This window comes from Cucurbitaria berberidis (genome assembly GCF_010015615.1).
Source record: "Cucurbitaria berberidis CBS 394.84 unplaced genomic scaffold K460scaffold_3, whole genome shotgun sequence".
In the NCBI taxonomy this organism is placed as follows: Eukaryota; Fungi; Ascomycota; class Dothideomycetes; order Pleosporales; family Cucurbitariaceae; genus Cucurbitaria; species Cucurbitaria berberidis.
In genome coordinates, this window is record NW_024468937.1 from 3484998 (window position 1) to 3500978 (window position 15981).

The following is a 15981-nucleotide window of genomic DNA, read 5'->3' on the forward strand; positions in this document are numbered from 1 at the left end:
TTTCACCAGTCGCTGGATTCTATAAAGCGTCCGTGGCTGCCTGCCTCTCGCTGCAGCGCACCTTTCACTGCTCGACTGCCTTTGGTCGCGTCAAAGGCTCCATTTCGCCACGGTTTCGCCCGTGATCCTTCTCAACCTTCAAATTGTCTCTGCTCGACCCGCTCCACACGTCTTCAACAACATCCCGCCTCCTCATCTTGTCGCCGTCTAAGAAACAGCTGGAGCGTCTTCTCTTTTTGTCGCCCACCCAGACCCTCGATCAACCCGAACTTCAGCTGCCGCATAGGACGCTCTCAGTGGTTCTTCCTCTCGTCGAGGAAGAGTCGGGGAGACCTCGCCCATCAACAAGCCTCGGCTTCACGCTCTTCAAGCCACCTTAATATCGGCTCACGCTCCACCAAACACTACATTCAAAAAGGCAGCCGCCAGAAACTACTATCCAGGGCATGGCACCTTCGGCTATCACAACCACCGAAGAATACCAGCTTTTGTTGAAAGGCTCTTTACAGTCGATCGACAAATACGCCGTTGGTAATAATGACAATCATGGCGGCTGGAAATCAAAGCAGTTGATTGGAGAGGCTCTGAAGAGCCGAGTTGAGGCTATTGATCATGATACCTGCACCGTTGGCGATGAAGATGCCTTCTTCATTGCTGACCTGGGCGAGGTCTACCGCCAGCATCTGCGCTGGAAGCAGAACCTAGGCCGTGTCAAGCCGCACTATGGTGAGTCTCCATACCAAGCAAAAAACGCAGAAATCTGCCACTAACCCGAGAATAGCGGTCAAGTGCAACCCGGACCCCCAAGTTCTCCGTCTCATGACCGAATTGGGGCTCGGTTTCGATTGCGCCTCCAAGAACGAGATTGAAATGGTCCTGAAGCTAGGCGTCGACCCCTCTCGCATCATCTATGCGCAGCCCTGCAAGACAAAGTCATACGTCCGCTACGCCGCTCACTCTGGCGTCAAGCAGATGACTTTTGACAACGCCGACGAGCTCTACAAGACGAAGCAGCTCTTCCCAGACGCTGAGCTGTACCTGCGCATCTTGACGGACGATTCGGCTAGCTTGTGCCGTCTGAGCCAGAAGTTTGGTGCCTGTTTGGACACCACTGCCGAGCTCTTGGAGCTTGCGAAGAAGCTAGAGCTCAATGTTGTCGGTGTGGCTTTCCACGTCGGCTCGGGTGCTTCAGACCCGAAGGCTTTTATCAAGGCTGTGCAGGATGCCCGCTTCGTTTTTGACCAGGCGGCTGACCTCGGCTTTAACATGCATACCCTGGATGTTGGCGGCGGCTTCACTGGCGACGATTCGTTCGAGCCCATGGCCGCAGTGCTGTCCGCTTCTCTGGACGAGTACTTCCCGCCCCACATTCGCGTCATTGGAGAGCCTGGGCGCTACTACGTGTCCACCGCCTTTACCATCGCATGCCACATCATTGCCCGCCGCACTGTCAATGATGCCACCCTGGGAACGACTTCGTATATGCTGTACCTCAATGATGGAGTTTACGGCAACTTCTCCAGCATCATCTTCGATCACCAGCACCCAGTGCCGCGCGTCTTGACGAACGGTGACGACGTTTTGTACGATACCCGTCCTTCCGGATACGACACGCCTTCCCAAGTTGAGTACTCCATCTGGGGTCCGACCTGTGATGGCATTGATATCATCTCGTCCTCTTGCACGTTCCCTGAGCTGCTCGATGTGGGTGATTGGCTCTACTTTGAGGACATGGGCGCGTACACGAAGTGCTCTGCTACGCGCTTCAATGGCTTCACCGATAGCCATGACGTCGTGTACGTCTGCAGCGAGCCGGGTGCTAGTGCCTTGATGGGCATGTAAATAGTTGGTGTTAGCATCGAGGGTGGTTACAATTGCTAAAAGCGAGCATGTGACAGCAAGACTAGGCGGTTTTCTTACAAAAGTTTTGATAGATTTGATAGACGTTCCCTGTTCCATAGCCTCAAAATTTTGTGCATATGACAATCAATACATACTTGTGTTTGTTGTTTCACGTTTTGTTTAATATAAAAATGAACTGTTTCCTTTACTTGAATTCAGTATTTGATCTGCCTGTGCCCTTGCAACCTGCTTGCAATTCACATGATAAGTAAAACGAAATAACGTTCCAAGGGTATCAAATCTTCGACCACGACGCCTATCCACCATTCTCTAATCTCAGTACCGGAACATACAAATACCGGCTCTCTCGGGATCCAGCTTCCCCAACAGCGGCTGACACTTATCCAGCGCTAAAGCGCCGTTGATGACCAGACTCACACTTCTACCCAAAACATCGACGTAGCGGTCTCTCAATGAAGGATTTACATGCGGCACACTGATGATAGTATCGAGCCACTCGCAAATCTGCTCGTCTGTGAAGAACGTCAGCTATTAGAGTCTTTGGCGAGAACGAAGAAAAAGGATAAGAACGTACGCTGCCATTCGGCACTATACATGCCACTTCCCGGTGTAGGAGGTTGTGCAGAGTACTGAGCTTGGCGCATTTGGCTCAACGTCCATGGCGACCATGCGGTAATGGGCGAGCGTTTCGTAACGGGGATGACTAGGGCGGGACAGCCGTCGAGGAGGTGGAAGACGATTGTGCCGCAGCCTGGGCGGCGCGATGTACTCCACTATGCGAAAGATTAGACAAATTGTTTGCCCAGAGCGGTGAGCTTTGTTGAGGGGAAATGTGGAGTGTTGGGAGATTAGAGGACGTACCATGTTTGCGCGAAAGGGAGAGATGGCGGTGAAGAGGATGAGGAGGCGATTTGTGCCAATGTCGATTTGGGGGTTGGCTTCACACATGCTGAGCGTAGTGGCAGATTCGGAGAGGAGTTTGTGAGCGAGCAGGTAGTCCCCTATTGTGTATAACTATCAGCGACATGTCTTGAAAGAGGGCTGAGGGGAAAACCTTGACGTACCACCGAGGAACGGGCCAAAAGACTGTGCAATGGCGAATTCATTTGCTCTTGGAACAGAAGGTGTCCGCGCACTCGAAAACAGATACGGACAGAACCAGCCCTTCTCGCACGCCTGCGTATTCCTCGTCGGGTACATGCCCACAAACCTCAGATCCGCGTCCACACCCATGAGCTTATGCTTGATGCCCACTTGCAGACTCTTCACATTGGTCGTCTGCAGCATCTTCTCCTCTTCGGGAAGCATGTGCTCGATGATGCCCTTGTCAATAGCCTGCTCTACGATCTGAAAGACCGAGTACTTGAGCACAGTGGACGCAGCGATGGCGCCAGCGCCAGAACTGATAATCTCAGAGATGAAGCTGTCGGCTCCAAAGGTGCTGGTTACGCCGTCTGCGATTCCGTCGACAAGCGGACCACCGACAAAGGCGAAAGTCGTGAAGAGCACAGCGTCGCGGTAGCGGACGTTGGGGAGCGTAACGGGGTTGTTATCTCCCCAGGGACTCAGGGCGGTTGGCATCTTTGCCATGGAAGTGGCGGTTTGAACCGAAGAGCGTGCTACGCGGCCGAAAAGCGTGTCGCCAAAGAAACGCTTTACGCCATCTGACTTTTGCGCATCCTGGGGGCCGCTGCCAGGGCTGGGGGTGTGTTTGGACCCGAAGAGCCCTGATGGGGCGGTGGTTGTAAATTGCGGTCTCTGGGCTGGAGGTGGCTGTTGTTGCATGGGCTGAGGCGACATCATCATGCCTTGTGGTTGCGGACTCATCATTTGCTGTGGAGGTAGTATTTGCTGGACCTGTTGCTGGACCATGTGGAGTTTCTCAGGAGGCATATTTTGTATCACTTGTTGAACTTGCTGCACTTGCTGAGGAGTCATGTTCGGTACTCCTTGGTATGGCTGTTGGGCCATTGGAAACTGTTGTTGCATTGCTGGATTCTGTGCGAATGGCGGTTGTGAGTTTTGACCTTGCGGTGACTGGACGAATTGGGCCTGCTGCGGCTGGAACTGTTGTTGTTGCTGCATCTGGGACTGTATTTGACCTTGCGGGAAGTTGCCTGGTTGCATAGGGGGTGCGAAGGCGGTCTTGGGTTGTGGTGGTGGTGTCGGCGTAGGAAGTTGTACTGGTCCGACTGTATATGGGGGTGGTGGTGGTGCCGGTGAACTTGGGTCAAAGGTTGCGACTGGCGGTGGTTGCTTTACAAAAGGCATCTTGACTTTCTTCTCTTTTATTCTTTTCCAAGTTGATTTCCCCGATGCCAACAGAATATCACTATCCAATGAGTTGTCCTTGTGTCTCCTGGATTTCGAGTCCTTGGACGAGGCTGAGTGACATTCAGTGTCTTCGTGTGGTGGGACGAAGTGGCACTGATAAAAACTGACTGAGAGATAGGAGAAGAGTATCAAAGCAGAAGAGTGTGGAAGATTCACGACGGAGAAAATGGACCAGAACAAAAATAAGATACCTGGCGGGGTCCAAAGAAGGTTGACATAGCCCGTATCTGGGGCTGCGGCTGAACCTCAGGCACCCTGATTGTGGCTCCCTACTTACTTCTTCCGGTGCTACGAAGCGAACCGTTGTCCCAAATCGGCCCACCCTCTGCGCGCTGCAAGTCTGCGACATGTTGGATTCGAAAGCTCAGGCTGACACTTGCGTTCGAGGTTGTCGTGAGCACTCCCCTTGAGTACCGCCGCCATATCGAAGTGGCACCAAACCTTGGACGAAAAGAGTTGCAGAAGTATCGCCCATGGGCATCGACTGAGAAGAGGAAAACGGGCCGTTGGGTTTGGAGCGGCCTGGAAGTATGCACGCTATAGCGCATTGGCTACCTTGCAACTGACTGGGTTCTCAAAGGGATATTTATCATGGTATTATGGGGTGCATTACCTGGGTGGTGCCCCAGTGAGGTTAGGGAGCGGCTATCAGCCACACCGGAGGGCCTTGACGATGTCTTCTGAGTCGTTGGACCGTCCATGGATACGCGTAGCGCTTGTACTCAGGTACGAGACTCTGCTGCCATGCGCCCGCCAAGTGTGACGGCTGGTCTCCATTTCGGCCGCAGGCGCGTAGAGGGTGGTTGCATCCAATCACAAGGCCAACGACCCTGCTCGAGAGGAAGACCGGCAGCAGCCCAACCTGGACGAGGAGTACCTAGCAATGGCAGAGAGGCGACGTAAAGTCAGCAGCAATCGCCTGCGACGGCGAAGCAGGAAAACAGACGCTCTTCTTGTCGCCCTACTTATAGACGGACTGACCGGTCGCTGGAGATTGCGCAGGCATTACCAGAGGCACATGCACATGCACTTGCACTTGCACGCCCGTGTCGTCAGCGTCATATCAAGCAGCCTGCTACCCCACCAGCAGCCCTCCCACCAGCAGCCCACGGCCTTCCTGCGCACATCGACCGACCCGCCCGTAGCCAAAAATAAGTCGACGCCTGTCATCGCTGGCGATCCAGGAGCACACACCCGTACCTATACATAATCCGCGCCTCGCAACCATGGATCCTCGAAAGCAAGGCCGCCCAGACGAGGAGCTGTTCCTGCGGCCGTCGGAGAATGGAGATACCCCTACGATTGGGCCCCTCAGGATACGCAAGGAGCATGATGGCAAGAGTCCGCCTCCACGAACAGACTCGGCTGGCAGCTCGAACCAGCCCGCCTTCTCGCGCCCTCCGCCTATGCCCTCGTTCCCTGCCCCGCCCACGGCTCCTCCCACGGCTCCTCTCCCATACCCAGACGACCGACCGCCTAAGCAACACACGCTGGGCCAGGGGAGATATACGCCGCTTAGTGAGCGAGAGCGCCAAACGAAGAACGCAACTCCCCCCGAATCAGATGGCTGGAGACGAGGCTCGAATCCCACAGGCCCGAGTCCAACCTCTCCGAGCCAGCGCGCTCGATTCGAAGCGAACGACCCGAACAGACCGTCAGTGGGAGGTTATGGAGCAAGAAATCCAGACGGCTCTGTACAGCCCTCGAGGCTGGCAGAGCGACGAGGGACAGCGCCCAAGCCGCTCCCAGACTCGCCAGGCCCAGAAGCACCAGACAAGGAGGGTCTATTCCAGAAGGCGCCGCTGAGGAAGGGCAGTTCGGACGGGAACGCAAACAACCCATTCCCAGAATACCACCAGCAGTACTTCCCTCCTCCAGTGGCCACGACTGGCCCCAAGCAAGATGAGCCAGTACTCAAGATACCCAACCCAGGCGGCGTCAACCGCTTGAGCTCCACAGCATCTACTTCGACTGTGAGAGCGCAGCGGGGCTCTCCTCCACCCCCTGAAACTCCCATCATCCCTCCTCCCGGCGGTGGCATCGAAGCACGCTTTGCCGCGGCCGGCATTGCAGGAACATCGACACTCACCAACCTCCAGGCGCAAAACGCCCAGAATGCTGCAGCTGCTCAGCGCAATCAAGTGTATGCAAACCAGCAGCCTCGACCAGGAATCATATCGCCAGCGCCACAGCAGCAGCAACAGCAACAGCAACAGCAACAACAACAACAGCCGGCACGGAGACCATGGACGCCAACTGAGCAACCAGGGAGTACCCCACATGGTCCGCCAACTGTATATCAAGGCATGGATCAGGTTCCTCCCTCGAGTAGTCCTCCACAGGGTCCTCTTCCGCAAGCTCCAACCTTCTCCCCACCTCCCACAAATGTGCCCCCAGAACATCCCATGCACCAAGAGATGGGACGTATGAATCTGAATGAGGAACCACCGCCAGCCTACTCGAGCATCCCGCATGCACCAACGACGCAGGGCCAGAGCTACCCCAATGAGAAAGGACAGCAACCCGTTGCACAGGGTGGTGTGTCGCTGACGGATCCAAATCAAGGCCACCCTGCGTTCGCGAATGATCCCCGCCAGCAGGCAGGTCCATCACAGCAGCCTGCTGCAGTCATCGCGCCAACCCCGACAGCAAGCCAGTTCCCATTGCAGATACAAACATCACAACCAGCTCATACGCCAAGTCCAGCACCGGGGCCAGGGCCAGCTTCACCTCCGCCCCTACCTGAAGGCTGGATAGCACACTTGGACCCCAGCTCGGGTCAGTATTACTACATACATCTCCCTACACAATCTACACAGTGGGAGTTCCCCAAAGGTCCTACACCTCTGAATCTTAACGAGCCCCTGTCCCCGACAGGTACGTTCGTAGGGGGTCCTCTAGCTTCTCCATCTTTCGGCAAGGCTCCTCTGGCATCTCCTGGATTCCCAACCCAGACAGCTAGCTTCGCGGGAGACTTTGGCATGGCACCGCTCGCGACTCCAACGGCGGCAGGTTTTACTGGGCCACCCCCAGCTGCGGGCGTGGACCAGTACAAAGTTGCGCCTACTAATGGCGTGTATTTTGGGCCGTATTTGAGGTACACAAATATGGATGTCGAGCGAGGATTGTGGCTGGGCTCAATTCTTCTCGTCACAAACACTCCCCATCCTCCGACAATCCATATCCATCAAAGCGCAGATTTGTCGCCAAACCCACGTCAACTCAAGGCAAACCCCATCTACACACATCAGACATGGATCTTCTACCGATACGACATCGATTTGAGAATGGAGGAAGAGCATGCCGCCAAGTGGACGTACGCCATCACTTCACATTTGGGCTGCACACGATTCGAGTTCTTGGTTGCAGGACGCCGTGAGACCAGCTGGCGCTTTATTGCTCATTCTGGCAATGACTTTGCCCTCAATGTCACCGCCAACGAAAGGACTAAACTCGGTGGTGTAGGCCTCATGTGGAAGGATATCTTGCAAAAGAACGACGAGTGCGGTGGCTTCCACGTGCAACTGGGCTTGGGTGGCCAGATCTACGCGGATCGTTTGTGGAAGGAGCTTCCTTTGCTAAAACAATGGACAGCAACGAGTGGCAAGGAGATTCGCAAGAACGCACCATGGACCGCGAAACATGAAGAAGATGTCTGCCACGCTTACTTCCATTACTACACCAGCCATTTCGATCAACCACATCTGAGAGAAGCATTTGCCCAGATACCACACATTCTCGCCCTCGATGACCATGACATGTAAGTCTACTTACGAGATGAAAATACTGCATTGCTAATCACAAGCAGCTTTGACGGCTTCGGCTCGTATCCCGAATACATGCAATTCTCCAACATGTTCAAGAACATAGGAAGGCTGGGCATTGAGATGTATCTGCTCTTCCAGCATCATACAACGCTCGAGATCCTTCGCAATGTCAGCAATGACATGGATCTCTTTACCATTACTGGAACAGGATGGCACTTCATCAAGTATCTTGGCCCTTGCGTTACGGTTGTGGGCCCAGATTGCCGCTCTGAGCGAAACCCGCACCAAGTCATAGCCGGGCCAACTTACCAGGGCATCTTCCCCAAAGTTGCGACGTTACCTCCTAGTGTCCAGCACTGCATCTGGATGGTACCAGTACCAATAGTGTATCCTCGCCTTGAATCCGTCGAGCACCTCGCGCATTCAATGGCAACAGGGAAGAAAGCCGTCACAGGTACTTTCAATATGGTTGGAAAACTAACCAGCTCTGTCGCTGGTGTTGTTGGCGCTAAGAGCATTGTTGGTGATGGGTTCAGTTCGGTCAAGAAGGCCATTGGCAAATCGGGTTTGATGAGTGGTGTTTTGAGTCCGTTTGGAGAGATTGACCTGCTCGATGAACTGAGAGATCAGTGGACACACGATTCAAAGGTAAATACTGCATGTATGTAGCTTACGGCCAATTTACTAACGGGCAACAGGACCTTGAGCGAACCTACCTGATAAGAACATTGCAAGGCATTGCACACAACAAGTCATTACGAATGACGTTCTTTTCAGGAGCCGTCGACTGCTGTGGTGCTGGGCTCGTCCACGATCCTTCACGACCTCAGGATCATAAGACGATGTATCAAATCATCTCGTCGTCAATAGTAAACGGACCACCAGGCAACTATGTCCTACGACTCCTCCACAACAATCGCGCGCTTTATGTTCCACAGAACGGCCAGCGTAGCAGCCAGCAAGCGACAGACACAAAGGAGGATATGATGGAGATCTTCACCCAAGATGTAAACGGCCAGCCACGAGAGTACAAGAGGCTCATGGGTCGAAGAAACTATGTCGCTTGTGTAATCTATGATCCTGAGATAGTCAACGGGACATTTGGCCAAGCTGTGCCGGGTCATGGCAGTGGGAAGCTAAGTCTGGCGGTAGACTTTATGGTGCAGAACGATGGCGGGTACAGCGCGCCAATGAAGTATGGACCAGTTATAGTACCGAGCTTGGAGTATGGGCGATAGATAGGGATGTGGCTTAACGCACTTTTTGTATACGTGCGTTTGAGCGGTGGTCATGCATAGCGAGCGTTGCTTTCAATCCCCGGGGGTACAGTGGGCGAGCTCTTTGGACGATACCATGAAACAATAATACAATCCTGTTCATACCTTTGTTTGCATTACTTACACGTACATTTACCCCTCTGCTCACTTTGTATATTACCGAAGTTCTTAAAAGCTCGTGGGCTATGGCGAGTGGAATAGTTTGCCGAATTCGGCGAGATGACATCTGCAAGGCTTGGCTAACCGCGGTACTTTTAGATTCTTGACGGGCAGACATTGCGGGAACAACCACGCGAACACAATGGCAGCTTCGTCGAGACAAGCGACGGCGATACCGCGATTCCTCCTACCCCAACTTTCGTGGTCCGCAAAGGCAGCTCGGCCAGCAGCACGAGGCGCACTGGAAGGCAGGCGGCATCGATCCTGTGCGGCTTCTGAAGGACGCGCTACGACCCTTCAACCCTCGTTACTTCAAGCACACGCAATACGACAATGGCAAAAGAGGTCACCACCACAATACGCTTCTGGCTATGCCTCTGCTCTAGAGTTTAGGCGCAACTTCAGCGCAAGCGCACCGCAATCAAAGGACCACCATTTCGACACACTCAAGTTTGTTCAACGGCTGAAAGATGAGGGTTTCACAGAGGAACAAGCAGAGGGTATGATGAAGGTTCTTAGCGACGTGATTGAGGAGAGGTCAGCATCCCACAGCAGCATTGCAGAAATCTACTAAACTAATGCATGTATGTAGCATCCAAAACCTCACGCGCACCATGGTCCTCCGCCAGGACCAAGAGAAAGCGACGTACACACAGAAAGTCGACTTTGCCAAACTCCGCTCCGAGCTCATGACGGCCGACTCGACGGAATCGTCGCTTACCCGCGCGTCGCACGAGCGCCTCACCAATGAACTGGCGAAACTTAACTCGCGGCTGAGAGATGAGATACAGCGGACCCAGGCCAGCGTGCGGTTGGATTTGAACCTGGAGAAGGGCCGCATACGGGAGGAGGCGAATGTGCAGGAGTTGAAGTTGAAGGAGACGGATACGAGGATCGAGCAGGAGACGGCACAGTTGAGGGAAAGGCTGGAGGCGGTCAAGTTCTCGACACTGCAGTGGTTGATGTATGTTGCTCCAGGGCGATTGATGCTTGGGTGGTACACGGCTAACGTATTGATAGGGGTGTTTGCACGGGTACCGCGGCGCTCATGCTCGGTGTTTGGCGTTTGCTGATGTGAGGGTTGTCATGTGTATTCGTTAGTAGAGACGTGAAGAGGGTCGGATCGCTCCTAGGAGGATAGCGATGAGAGGGAGACGCGCTGCATGCTAGATTCAGTCCCAAACGAGAAGATGGTGCAGAGTGTGGTACAAGCAAGACATTTGGATGATTGTGGCTCGGAGATGCGGCATGCATAACTATGTTCCATGTGCAGAAAGCATGCGCTATTCAGGCAATTCATAACATGCGCGCTGACATGAAGGGACGGTATAACCCCCCCTCCCCTTCAGAGTGGTAGATTATAACCGAGATGCTGGTCTGTTTGTTTGTCTCAAGTAGACAAAGAGGCCGTGGACGAACAGTCTGAAACACGAGCAAATGGGCGTAGTCAAGTCTATCACAAAGTGACACGAATCATAGCCCCCAAAGAGGGTCCCATGCTAGACGTTGGGCAGGTTTTCTAGCTCTTTCCAAGCTGCCCTGATTGGCCCCCACGACTCTTGCTGGCGGCCGCGCTTTGAAGCGTGACCGCCCAAATGGACAGAGGACGGGAGGGGGAGCAAGCAAACTGGGAGAAACGAGCATAATAGGGCCATGGCAACATGTCGTGGGAGACTATGTAATAATAAATCTGATGTCTCCCTCTCTCTCATGACGAGGCGAAGAGGGATACTGAGCTGCTCTCACGTGCTGACGTACCCCTCATTGTCAGGAGCTGAGACAGCGACAGAGGGCGCAGTGGTGCCATGGTGAGGCAGAAGGAAGGGAAAAGAAGGAGGGCATCCATTATTGTACCCTCCCTCTAGTTGTAGATAGAGGCAGGCCATGGCCATGTGAATCCGCCGTCACAGTCACGCCGGCCCCCCCGTTTGGGGGAAGGCGCAGAGGACGGGGTGGTGCTGGCCATCCGTCGTCGTCGTGCACGGGCCCGCTGGATCCAAAGAGGCAGCGACGCTCGCTTCCTCCAAAACAACTTCGATCCTCCGTTGACCCCACAGACTCAAACACCTCAACAACAGCCGCTCGCCCTTGTATCCTTTTGCACGCTTCTGCACCCAACCCCCACAACACACCGACACCCCATCCCGCACATCACTCTACTATCACAATGGCGACTGAGGTACGTGGCCCTCTATCTACGCTGCTGTCCCTCCCCCCCCGCCGTTGCTGGCCGGCGGCGGGATACCCCTCAGACCCTCTCACTCGCACTGCGATAAACAGCAACACAGGCTAACATGAATGCCCCAAACAGCGCGAGAGGTACCGTGTTTCCTGCTGTCGAAGCAGCACAACAGAGTAATTGACGCGGCAACAGCAAGACTTTCCTCGCCCGGCTTTGCGAACAGGCTGAGCGCTACGATGGTAAGTCCCGCCGAGTGCCCCCAGCGTCGCCCGCGCATGCTAACCGTGTTGCTCTCACAGAGATGGTCACGTACATGAAGGTCAGTCGATATACTGCAATCTGCCATCCTTCGCGCTCACATACTGATCGTTTCGCAGGAAGTTGCCAAGGTATGCCGACCTTATCCGCCCGCAGTGCGAGCAGCCGCCTGTGACGGCAGGCGCCCCCCGCAGGACATGATCTAACACACTGCAGATTGGCGGTGAATTGACCGTTGACGAGCGCAACCTTCTCTCCGTCGCCTACAAGAACGTTGTCGGTACACGACGCGCTTCGTGGCGCATCATCTCCTCGATCGAGCAGAAGGAGGAGTCCAAGGGCTCTGAGAAGCACGTGGGCACCATCCGCGACTACCGACAGAAGATCGAGACCGAGCTCGAGAAGGTCTGCCAGGATGTCCTCAACGTCCTCGATGACTCCCTTATCCCCAAGGCCGAGTCTGGCGAGTCCAAGGTCTTCTACCACAAGATGTGCGTACCTGTAGCCTCGTGAGGCCAAACCACAAGGCTAACCATGCACAGGAAGGGTGATTATCACCGTTATCTTGCCGAGTTTGCTTCTGGTGAGAAGCGCAAGGTCGCTGCGACGGCCGCACACGAGGCCTACAAGGTATGACGCAATCACAACACGCAAGCCGGCAGAACAACAAACAGCTAACCCCACCACCCAGACGGCTACCGACGTTGCCCAGACTGAGCTCACACCTACTCACCCCATCCGCCTGGGTCTGGCGTTGAACTTCTCGGTCTTCTACTACGAGATCTTGAACTCCCCCGACCGTGCCTGCCACCTTGCCAAGCAGGCCTTTGACGACGCCATCGCTGAGCTCGATTCTCTCTCTGAGGAGTCCTACCGCGACAGCACCCTCATCATGCAGCTTCTCCGTGACAACCTTACCCTCTGGACATCATCGGACGGCAACGAGGCTGAGCCCTCCACCACTGATGCCCCCAAGGAGGAGGCCAAGGCCACTGAGGACGTACCAGCTGCATCTGAGCCAAAGACCGAGGAGCAGCCACCGGCTGCTGCCCCTGCCCCCGCCCCGGCCGCTTAAGCACACCCCGCCTCTCTCTCGACCTTGTGTATCCTCAGCCACCGTCATCTGTTCTCGAACAGACGGCCGAGGCCGGCAGCGAGCGTCCCACGGAGTTGTGTGTGTTCTGTGATTTCAAAAATTGGCTTTGGCAGCAAGCGGGTCGGACGGTCGAATTCCCCATGACTGATGTATTTTCCCTTTCCTCTCTCCACCACTCGCGCTATCCCCATCGAGCACGCAGTGTGTTGCAGGTGCGTACCATATGCGACCCTGCATATCTCACTGATCTTCCTTCTCACGAAGGATTTCGGGCTGCTTTCGGCAAAGATGGAGGATTGGTGCATGGTTCCTCGTACGCGATCCTCAATTCCCCCTGTTTTCGTTTTGGTAGTACATGAACACCGCAACCCTACGGTGGACTGGGATGTTTGAGCTCCTCTTGGCGGTATCTTTTGAGTCAGGACATCTCTTTCGATGGGCCATGAAGCTGGTTCGAAATGCTCTCATGGGCCTAATGTCATCATACTGCACTCTTAGCTAGGCCAAAGGAATCGTTACTTCAAATCTGCTACCCCCTTCAACACCACTCCAGTAGCCAATGATCTACGTGAATGAATTGGTACCTTGAACTCAATAGTCTCACATGTTCCATACTCGTGTATCGGCCCTTTGCCATGTGTTGTGCTGTCTCGCACATGCAGATGGTCCCAAACATGGGTTTGCCCCTCCACAGCCGAACTCACCCCGCTAAACTTTTTCTCGACTCACGTCGCGCGTCGCGTCTCAAAACAGAACAAACCCGTTTGAGGGTGTAAGCCCCAGGCTGGCACGAAGCACTCTGCGTCCTTTTGCGTAAACACATCGAAAGCGAGAGACACGACGGTCATCGATCATATTTCCCAACCCGCTATCGAACGCCGCGCAGAACGACAAATGGAGCACGCATGAGAGAGTAGGAAAAGATGGCTTTTTCTTACACAAAGAATTACTACCATATCCTAGGCCTTGAGGCGCCAAGCTGGGGCACCAAAGATCAAGGCCCTGCGGTCGAGGTACGCAGAGCATACAAAATTGCGCTGCTGACGGCGCATCCGGACAAGACGCGCGCCGCTACTCCCAAGACGAAAGCCGCATACACGGTAGACGATGTAAAGGAGGCATACATGGTACTAGCAGACCGTACTCGAAAAGCAGAGTACGACAACTGGCTGCTTCATAACGGCGATACGCTGCACTCCTCGCTGCCTTTGTCAACGTCGTCACATCTACGAGAACCCAGTACCGACTTTATCCTCGGCCTCGAATTGCTCGATCTTAGCGACTTTGATGTCGTCGAGACGACGGGCACGACTACTACCCCTTCGACCGAAGAGGGTACTGGGGCCATGGAGTGGACAAGACCGTGTCGCTGTGGTGCGGACAAGGGGTTCAGGATACTGGAGGAAGAGCTCGAAGATGCGGAGACGAGGGGCGAGAAAGAGGTGCTGGTGGGCTGTGAGGGGTGCAGTTTGTGGCTGAGGGTCGCGTTTGATGTCGAGGAGGGGTGAGGTTGGAATAAGAGTCGAGATGCAGTGCACACGTCACGTCGAGAAGAGCTACAAGGCCTCCATAGGCAAAGGATTTGAGTATTGGGTGCTGGTTTTGCAGACTGCGGTCAAGGTTCGTTGGTCTGTTGTTTGCCTTGGGACGGTTGGGTCTTGCGACATATGTCCATTGTTACCACGGTGTCAGCAGCTTCGGGACATTTTCGCTGGCTCTAGATAGTTCGCGACGCATACTTTCTCCACCCGTGTCCCAGTCGCGCTTCGATGTCGCTCAACACAGTTATAGACGTCCATCCTCGATGTACTTGCGATAGACTCACCGAGTTTGTCATAACAGATGTCTGGCCTATTTCAAGGACGCAATGAGGAGGCATTATAGAAGATGCCTAATTCTTCCATGAACCTGGGATGAACCGCAGGGGGTATTTAAATTTACCGTAGGAAGGCAGACGTAGCGAAGAAGCCGACAAACAATATTTACAACAACTTGATTGTGGCTGTCTATAAGAGCCTTGTTCAAGCATATAATAGCACAGGGATATCTAATATATCCCACCTTGACAGTGTATTACACCTACTTCAAGCCACCTCCCTCTTATCAAACGTAGTCGAGCTTCCTTCAAATCTTAACATGACTCCAATATTTCCACAGGCTGCGGGAGCTCAATGATCTCGACGTTTTCGCACACGCTCAATAGCGCTAAGAGCAGTTGCCGATGCATCTGCTCGGTTACTTCGTCGAGCGACGTGATTTGAGACATGGCCTTGAGTAGTTCAAAGTCTTCGATGGTGGTCTTGATTTGGTCGCGGATAGATTCGTCCGAGGTGTGGAGAAGGTCGTCGTTATTGCCTGTAGAATCGCTGGAAGGAGGGCCAGATGCTGAGATGGAGGGGCCCGTGGATGTGATGGATGAGTCGGTGAGGGATGCGTATGTTTGCCTCGCGTGTGTGGTGTGCTTATCCGAGCCTTTGTCTTCTTCGTCTTTGCTGTTGGCTTGTACTGCGATCGAGGCTTTTGCCTTGGAGTCAACAACGCTCATAACGACATCAGCATCAATGGCGGTATCGATGTTGTCTTTGTCAAGACCAGCTTCTACTAACTCTTCGTCTTCCTCTTGTAACTCCATGTCCTCTTCGTCCCTCTCCCAGTCCTATCTCAAGTCAGCGAGTGTTAATCTCGTGCAATCCCTCTCCAAAAAGTCCATACGTACATCTCCTCCAAGTGGCGCTAGTTTCATCTCTAGCCCAGTCCTCTCAACAACTTCTTGCACGAACTCTAGCACCCCAGAGTGGCGGGCGTTGTCGAATGCGAGTGAGAGTTCTACCCGCCTCAGCACTAGAGAGAGCTGTGGGTGGGCGTATATGGCGTTGAAGAGTAAGCCGAGATCACCTGCCGCTGTAGAGCAGTATGTCAAAGTACCGTCGAGAGCAGCGGTAAGGAACGGGTATGTAGGGGCTGGGGTTTGTGATTGAGTGGCCATTTGCGTGGCCATTTCGAGGACCAAAAGTGGAAAGGAGGTGTAGTCGCAAGGTTATACAG

General features: G+C 54.1%; 7 protein-coding genes across 7 annotated transcripts; 5 read left to right on the forward strand and 2 right to left on the reverse strand.

Moving 5' to 3' along the window:
- Positions 1-446: 446 nt before the first annotated feature.
- On the forward strand, positions 447-1842 carry K460DRAFT_377122 (ornithine decarboxylase; the record flags this gene model as incomplete). The annotated part of the gene is made up of 2 exons (XM_040934945.1): positions 447-726; positions 782-1842. 2 exons carry the CDS (start codon positions 447-449, stop codon positions 1840-1842), a joined length of 1341 nt encoding a protein of 446 aa, XP_040788333.1.
- Positions 1843-2039: 197 nt separating this feature from the next.
- Positions 2040-4532, reverse strand: K460DRAFT_366621 (uncharacterized protein). Its single transcript, XM_040933414.1, has 4 exons — positions 2928-4532; positions 2725-2864; positions 2438-2636; positions 2040-2375 (listed from the first exon to the last, which is right to left on the reverse strand). The coding sequence occupies exons 1-4, from the start codon at positions 4132-4134 to the stop codon at positions 2179-2181; spliced, it is 1743 nt and encodes a 580-aa protein (XP_040788334.1). The 5' UTR covers positions 4135-4532; the 3' UTR covers positions 2040-2178.
- A 467-nt stretch (positions 4533-4999) lies between these two features.
- Positions 5000-9347, forward strand: K460DRAFT_366622 (Aso-1). The gene is made up of 3 exons (XM_040933415.1): positions 5000-7957; positions 8006-8612; positions 8663-9347. Exons 1-3 carry the CDS (start codon positions 5424-5426, stop codon positions 9200-9202), a joined length of 3681 nt encoding a protein of 1226 aa, XP_040788335.1. The 5' UTR covers positions 5000-5423; the 3' UTR covers positions 9203-9347.
- A 168-nt stretch (positions 9348-9515) lies between these two features.
- K460DRAFT_338334 (DUF1640-domain-containing protein) lies at positions 9516-10871 on the forward strand. The gene is made up of 2 exons (XM_040931040.1): positions 9516-9937; positions 9993-10871. The coding sequence occupies exons 1-2, from the start codon at positions 9543-9545 to the stop codon at positions 10471-10473; spliced, it is 876 nt and encodes a 291-aa protein (XP_040788336.1). The 5' UTR covers positions 9516-9542; the 3' UTR covers positions 10474-10871.
- Positions 10872-11518: 647 nt separating this feature from the next.
- K460DRAFT_366625 (14-3-3 protein) lies at positions 11519-13337 on the forward strand. Its single transcript, XM_040933416.1, has 8 exons — positions 11519-11579; positions 11712-11719; positions 11775-11821; positions 11882-11901; positions 11960-11971; positions 12057-12331; positions 12383-12470; positions 12532-13337. The coding sequence occupies exons 1-8, from the start codon at positions 11568-11570 to the stop codon at positions 12913-12915; spliced, it is 846 nt and encodes a 281-aa protein (XP_040788337.1). The 5' UTR covers positions 11519-11567; the 3' UTR covers positions 12916-13337.
- Positions 13338-13859: 522 nt separating this feature from the next.
- Positions 13860-14444, forward strand: K460DRAFT_284360 (uncharacterized protein; the record flags this gene model as incomplete). Its single annotated transcript, XM_040928729.1, has 1 exon — positions 13860-14444. The coding sequence occupies one exon, from the start codon at positions 13860-13862 to the stop codon at positions 14442-14444; it is 585 nt and encodes a 194-aa protein (XP_040788338.1).
- A 623-nt stretch (positions 14445-15067) lies between these two features.
- Positions 15068-15934, reverse strand: K460DRAFT_416979 (uncharacterized protein; the record flags this gene model as incomplete). Its single annotated transcript, XM_040937846.1, has 2 exons — positions 15068-15592; positions 15653-15934. The coding sequence occupies 2 exons, from the start codon at positions 15932-15934 to the stop codon at positions 15068-15070; spliced, it is 807 nt and encodes a 268-aa protein (XP_040788339.1).
- Between the last annotated feature and the right edge of the window lie 47 nt (positions 15935-15981).